This window comes from Leptopilina boulardi, unplaced genomic scaffold (genome assembly GCF_019393585.1).
Source record: "Leptopilina boulardi isolate dan_hultmark-lab unplaced genomic scaffold, ZJU_Lbou_2.1 LbouV2_221, whole genome shotgun sequence".
NCBI classification, from domain to species: Eukaryota; Metazoa; Arthropoda; class Insecta; order Hymenoptera; family Figitidae; genus Leptopilina; species Leptopilina boulardi.
In genome coordinates, this window is record NW_026137776.1 from 1,351,730 (window position 1) to 1,359,280 (window position 7,551).

The window sequence follows — 7,551 nt, forward strand, 5'->3', positions numbered from 1 at the left end:
CGATCATTAAATCAATAGTCAGTTCTTGATAGCCATTTGGAAATTTTCATTTCTTTCGTATCATAATAATTTATTATCTATTATATAGTTTATTCAAGCAATAACCAATGTGGTGTAAAATGTAACATGTCGAATTTTCACTTACAGACTATCAAGAACTATTTAAATCTCGAAATGCATCGGTAAATATGTTATTTATTGATATATTACGACTGCCAAATAAGAAAATTAATATTAAAATTGATATATTGTGTAGTGTTCGCGATTAAGGTGTATAAATATAGAAAGGTTTACCTATTATAGCCAATTATTTGAAAATTCAATAGAATAGATTTAAGTTACATTTTTGAAACTATATATATAGTTTGAAATAATAAACTTATCATAATAAAAAAAAAAGTGGGTTTATACATTGAAATCGATCCATGTACCTAATTAATTTATTAGTTTGCTACTTTATAAATTTTAGATTCGTGGAGAAAGATTTGTAGTCTTTAAATTAAATTTTTTTTTTTTTTTATTATATTAAACAAAATTTCCTCTATATAGAAAAATTTTTTATGTAGAGGAAATTTTGTCTAGCGGACCTTCAAATCCTTTGAAAAAACCTTGAATTTTATAACAAAAGCTTAAATTATTAAAATTTCCTAAAAGGATATTTATTTCTTAAAATAATTTGTTACACTGACAATCGTTAATTAATTAATTAACACTAACAATTTTTAATATAAAACTAACAAATCTGGTTTGTTATTGGAAAAAAATTTTCATTCATTAAAAAAAATTGTTTTAAAATTCCTAACATTTATTTATTTTTAAAAATGGAACAAAGATCTCGATTTTTTATCATAAATTCTAATTTTTTTAAAATTCGCATATTTTTTCGATTTTTTTTCAATTTCTTTTTTTCTGATATATATTTTAACTTCTTAAATCTTTTTATTATTAAAAATTGTCGTTTTTAAAGCGATTTATTCATCAAATTTTCATTTTTTTTGCAATTTAATTTAATTTCTCTTCATTTTTTAAAAAATTCTCATGTTTTTTATTCTTTTTTAAATTATTCTTTAAATTCTCTTAATTGAAATTCTGAAAATTATCATTTTTTCTTTCAATTTTCTTCGACTTTCTATTTTCTTAAATTTTTAATTTTAAATTAAATCTTAATTTTTTTTTCTAAACTTTTTTTAAAAATTTTTTTCTCATATTTATTCTTATTTTTTTAAAAATTCTAAAAATTATTTTTTTAGTATTACAAAGTATAGCCAAAAATTCTCAATTTTCCTGACAAAATAGTCGCCTTAAATTTTGTCAATTTCTAAAATTCGCGATTTTTCTTTTAAAATTTCTCCTTTTATTTTATGAATTCTTAAAATTTATTTATCATATAATTTTTTAAACTGTTAAATGTTTTTATTTCTACCAATTTTATTCATCATTTATTTATTGCGAGAAAAACTAAAAATCAAAGCTTATTTTATTATAACTAAAAAGTATTTTCATAGTTTCTACATTCTACGTCGAAAGTGGACGTTGAAAATAATTGTATCAAATAAGTTTCATGTCCGTATGTGTGAGTGGATCCCGTTTTTTTTTTTAATTTTTTGTTAATTCCAGCGAGGAAGCAAAATGTTCATGAAATGAATGCTTTCTTAAAACTCCTAACGTCAACTTGTTTTCAACTGTCATCCTATATATATTTATTTATTCTAACCTAAAAATTGTTTCAAAAGGTAACGGTAACACGCGAAGCACGTTAGCAAGTGTTATTGTTAAAATATCCACTCTGAAGTGTTCGTTTAATTGACTTGATTATACTCATTCTTATAAAAAGTACAAATTCCAAGGTTAAATCAAATCACTCTATATATAGCTGATATTGTAAATGATAAAGTCAGCGCCTTCTTTTCTAATTAATTTTTTGTTCATAAATACACTATCTCTAAACTTGACAAACTCAATGCATTAAGAAATTTATTTTTCTAAAAATTTTGTTTATAAAATTCTTTTTATCTTTTATTATTATTATTATTATTATTTAAGTCAATGACCTAAAAAGAACGGAAGAGAGGTTAAAAAAGTCAAGATCGAAGAAGGACTGAGCGGACAGTTGCATGCATGTTAGTTGCATTTGTGTTAGAGGTGAAAGTACACACATAAGTTGCCTGAAGTTGTTAACCACTGTTAACTTTACTTGACATGTCTGTGCCCCACCTTTTTTTTCGAGTGAATACGAGTTTGTCGAGAAGTGCACCTCTATTACAATTTGTGAATAGCACTGTCACTTTGGTAACGCAGACAAGTTTTTCAACGCCGGTTACAAATTATAATTCATCGCTTCAATTACAAGAATATTCACTTGTTAGAAATTTCAGTACTTCAACAGCAATGGCAAAAATAAAGGTGAGCCATATATATAATTATAAACAAAATATATTTGCAAAAACATATCATTTGAATTTATTTATTTTATAATGTTTCACTTTTTAATTACCTCTAGTAAAATTAAAATTTATTTCTAAATAAAAAAAATTGTAACAAAAATTCCTTGATAAATTAAATTACAATTTTTCTATTGTTAAATTAAATTAAACATTTTCTAATTTAATAAAAATTAATTTTTTTTTATATAATAAATTTGAACTTTCACATACCTGTGAGGAGATTATTTAGAGTAGGAATAGTTTAAAGTTCAAGTTTGAATGATTTTTTATTTACTTATCTGGGCGTCAGCATAAAAAGGGATAACTTTGGCACTACTGAACTTATCTATATAATCATACTTTTGATTAAATTTCAAATATTTTGAGAGTACTTAGGCCTCTTCAGGTGAAAAATTCGCGAAGTTGCAGATATTCAAGGTGTAATAAATTACATTCTGTTATTTTGCACCAATAAAAAAAATCAAAAATCTGAACCACTTTTTGGAAATTGGGATTATCTCCTAAAATGACACCGACAAAAAATGACCCTTTTCATATTCATTTTATAGAATTTGTGTATGTATTTCTGTGACCTTATTATTAAAAGAAAAATATTTTGGTTAACACTAACTTCTGAACACTATTATAAATATTATATTAATATCAAAATAAATATATATATATATATATATTAATAAAATTTATTTAATTTATGTTTAAGTTTATTTCTTATAAATATAACCTACTTTATCCTTATCGGTTTTTAAATTATTGCAATTAAAATAACTTCATTGTTTTTTTGTATAATAGAAAATTACTTTTTATAAATTGTAATAAATTAATTTAAAAAATCAATTTTGTTTTTCTGTTTTTCGTGTACATATTTAAGTATATAGTTAATCTGCTATTGCTTCAGAAAAAAAGTTGCATATCGTGGCAATTTCTATCTTATCACAAACCGCATAATGATGTGACGAAAGGTTGCCAATATAAGAGTTTAGTTTATTTAAGATAAGCTTAGGATTGCAATAAATTATGTTCATTAATAATTAAATTTTATTTAAACATTTAAAAACAAAATGTCCAGGAAATTTGATAATTAGATTTAAAATTTTCAAAAAACAAATATTTTGCCCAATTTGTACTCATTTTTGCAAAAATTCATTTTTTCAGAAACTCAAACTTCCGGACAAAAAAATTAAAATTTTTTTTAAATATAAAAAATTAAATTTTTCAAAAAAACAAATATTGTTCTGAATTGTTCTCGATTTGTACAAATTCATTTTTTGAAAAATTCAAAATTCCGGGCAAAAAAATTAAAAAACATGTTTATAAAACCTCACAAAAAAATAACAAATCTTGTATTAAATTGTGCTCGATTTGTGCCTTTTTGTGCATTAATTATATTTTTTGAAAAACTCAAAATTCCGTGTAAAGAAATGAAAAAAAAATATTTTTGAAACGTCTAAAATTAAAGTTTTCGGAAAAAACTGTTTTTTTTCCAATTCTGTTTTTTTTTGCTCAATTGTAACATAAAAAATTTTAAAAAAAAGTTTTTGACCAAAAATTTCGGAAAAAACATTATTTTGAATTAATTTCTCTTCAATTTTTTTGCCCGGAGTTTTTTGAGTTTTTGAAAAAATGAATTTATACACAAAAGAGCAAAATTGGGCACAATGTTTGTATTTAGGAATTTTTAAATTTTAAATAGTTTTCATTTTTTTTTGCCCGGATTTTTGAGCTTCTTAAAAAACAAATTTTAGCACAAGTCGAGTGCGAGATTTGTTCTTTTTTCCACAAAAAAAAACACAATTGGGCACAATATTTGTTTTTTAAAATTTTTTTAGTTTTTACATTTAATAATGTTTTGATTTTTTGTTTTTTGCCCGGAATTTTGAGTTTCTCAAAAAACAAGACTTTTTTTTGAAAATTCTAACTTTAATGGTATTACTTCTTGTATTTATTTTTTGAATATTTTAATATTAGAAGTTTTAAAAAATTAAAAAAAAAATTTTTTTGCCCTGAAATTTTGAGTTTTTCAAAAAATTAATTTGTCCACAAAAAAAACACAGTTGGGCACAATATTTGTTTTTTACAATTTTTTTAGTTTTTACATTTAATAATGTTTTGATTTTTGCCCGGAATTTTGAGTTTCACAAAAAACAAGACTTTTTTTGAAAATTCTAACTTTAATGGTATTACTTCTTGTAAGTTAATAATAATTAATTTTTTCTTACAAATTTTTGATCGAGAAACGTTGAAAAAAATTTATTAGACAAAAAATTATCAGAATTTTGCACAGAAATTATTAGTTAGTAATTAAAATAGTAAAAATAGTATAATTTCAAAATTAAAATTTAAAAAAAATACTTAATTTTAATATTATTTAGTATAATTAATTCATTAAATCAATAAATATTTTAATTTTTTACATTCCATTCTCATTGACATTCAAGGTCGTGTAACAGTAAAAAAAAACTTTTTTTTACATCAATGAACTTAATAAAGAATAAAGTGAATGGAAACTATTTATCATTGATAGAAAAAATTTACTGTATTTATATAGAATTTTATTGTTTAAAAAAAAAACATTAGAAATATTAAAAGTCTTTTATTTTCAGGCCGGTCCCGTTGTTGATATTTTAGGTGATGAAATGACCCGAATTATTTGGGACTCAATAAAGGAAAAATTAATCCTTCCTTATTTAGACATCGAATTACATACATACGACTTGGGAATAGAAAATCGTGACAAAACAGATGATAAAGTAACTGTAGAATGCGCCGAGGCAATAAAAAAATATAATGTTGGTATCAAATGCGCTACCATAACGCCTGATGAAAATAGAGTTGTTGAATTTAAACTTAAGCAAATGTGGAAAAGTCCAAATGGAACAATAAGAAATATCCTTGGTGGTACTGTATTTCGTGAGGCAATTATTTGTAAAAATATTCCCCGACTTGTTACTGGTTGGACTGATCCAATTATAATTGGAAGGCACGCTCATGGTGATCAATATAAGGCCACTGATTTTCTTGTACCTGGCCCTGGAAAATTACAAATTACATGGACTGGTAATAATGGACAAAAAATTGAACATCTTGTCTATGATTTTAAATCGTCAGGTATTGCACAAGCAATGTATAATACTGATGAAAGTATTCGAGATTTTGCTCGCAGTTCATTTGAATATGCTTTATCTAGAAAATATCCTCTTTATCTTTCAACGAAAAATACTATTCTCAAAAAATATGATGGTAGATTCAAAGATATCTTTCAAGAAATTTACGATAAGGACTATAAATCAAAATACGAGGCTCAAAATATTTGGTAAGATATTTTTGTAATAAAAACGTAATAATTTGGTAATAATTGTAATAAATAATACAAATTTTAAATATTGAGCCTCTGGAAAGTAAAACCACATATAAAATTCTTTTAGCCGTTTGGCTTGACCCCTGATCATTAGAAATTTGATGCTTTTTTTTATATGAAAAAAATTAATAACACTTATCATTTTCGAGGAAAATGCAAAAAACTGAATTTTTTGAAAAGTAGAAAATTTAAACTTGTGTTTTCAAAAAATTCAGTTTTTTTTTCATTTTTCTCGAAAATGATAAGAGTTATAAATTTTTTTCATAGAAGAAAAAAATTGCAGCATCAAATTTTCAATAAGATAGTGATAATTAAAAATTCTTTTTTGACTATTGATTTTTCAATTATCAGAGGCAAAACTTTCAAACTGGATAGAATGTCTGTTAAAAAAATTTCCGCTCCAATTTTTCTGTCTGATATTTATTCATGAGTCAAAAGTTCTGATCGTTCAAATGAACGAAATATTTTTTTTTCAATCTATAAATTATTAAAAATTATGATGGCAATATAAAATAAAACACTAAATTAATAACTTATTTTTAGATATTTAAAACAATATTTTGTAATAAAATTCGTACTTTAACTTTGACTTTTGATGAAATGAAAATTCGTTTCAGTAAAAATTCTATAATATAGAAATTCGGTTAAATGTAATTTTCGTTAAATAATAATTTGCATAAATAATAATTCGTTATTTGACAATTTTAGGTACGAACATCGATTGATTGACGATATGGTGGCTTATGCAATGAAATCAAACGGTGGATTTGTCTGGGCATGTAAAAACTATGACGGTGACGTTCAATCAGATTCTGTGGCTCAAGGTTATGGATCTTTGGGACTTATGACATCAGTTTTAATTTGTCCCGATGGTCGTACAGTGGAAGCTGAAGCTGCTCATGGAACAGTGACTCGTCATTATCGTCAATATCAACAAGGAAAAGAAACTTCGACAAATCCAATTGCTTCAATATTTGCTTGGACAAGGGGTTTACTTCATCGAGCGAAACTCGATAATAATGATAAATTAAAACATTTTGCCGAAACTTTGGAGAAAGTATGCGTCGATACTATTGAATCTGGTAGTATGACAAAAGATCTTGCCATTTGTATTAAAGGAATGAATGGAGTTAAAAGAAATGATTATTTGGAAACTTTTGAATTTATGGACAAATTGGCAGACAATTTGAAAAAAAGTCTTAAAGTATGACTCAATGACATTCCAATTTTTAAAGTACAGTCTAAATATTAACTATTTTTTATAGTCGCCAATGATTTTTTTTTAATATGTAAAAATACATATACCTGACTATAAAAAGAGAAAAATGTACGTATATATTTTTTAATTCTCAGAATTCAAAGAAATGCGGAATTAGAAAAAAAAGAGAAATTTTTTTAAAAAAATATTGTCAATTTTTGAAATATAAATGAAAAATAGAACTTTTATTATATATATACAATTTTCTACTGTAGAAAAAACTATTTGTAATATTATAAATACATTTTTGAACACTTTTTTCTACGCTTTAATGATTATTTATAAATTTCATAAAATTATAAAATTTGTATAATTTTCCAAAAAATATAATATTTAAGTTAAATAATCAAAAGTTTCATTCATTTTTCTCCGTAAAAATGATTTTTCAAATTGAAATTATTAAAATTTCGCAAAACCTGGTGAATATTGTATTGAGTGATATTTCCTTCCCTCCCCCTCATTCTCTACAGTGGTGCCCATTTCGATTCCCCAAA

At 23.9% G+C, this 7,551-nt stretch overlaps 2 protein-coding genes across 2 annotated transcripts in view; one reads left to right on the forward strand and one right to left on the reverse strand.

Annotated features, from left to right (window-relative positions):
• Positions 1-2,673, reverse strand: part of LOC127279672 (glycerol-3-phosphate dehydrogenase, mitochondrial) — a 30,764-nt gene extending 28,091 nt beyond the window's left edge. The window contains exon 1 of the mRNA XM_051302187.1: positions 2,655-2,673. The gene's annotated coding sequence lies outside the window, so the exon portion shown is untranslated. The remainder of the gene's footprint in view (positions 1-2,654) is intronic.
• On the forward strand, positions 1,728-7,316 carry LOC127279674 (isocitrate dehydrogenase [NADP] cytoplasmic). Its single transcript, XM_051302189.1, has 3 exons — positions 1,728-2,403; positions 5,045-5,754; positions 6,508-7,316. The coding sequence occupies exons 1-3, from the start codon at positions 2,200-2,202 to the stop codon at positions 7,007-7,009; spliced, it is 1,416 nt and encodes a 471-aa protein (XP_051158146.1). The 5' UTR covers positions 1,728-2,199; the 3' UTR covers positions 7,010-7,316.
• Positions 7,317-7,551: the final 235 nt, after the last annotated feature.

Bases quoted from the DNA above. Each gene is read 5' to 3' on its own strand.
- LOC127279674 (XM_051302189.1), top strand. From the start codon at position 2,200: ATGTCTGTGCCCCACCTTTTTTTTCGAGTGAATACGAGTTTGTCGAGA. The intron at 2,404-5,044 runs GTGAGCCATATA...TTTTATTTTCAG, and splicing joins CAGCAATGGCAAAAATAAAG to GCCGGTCCCGTTGTTGATAT. The intron at 5,755-6,507 runs GTAAGATATTTT...TGACAATTTTAG, and splicing joins TACGAGGCTCAAAATATTTG to GTACGAACATCGATTGATTG.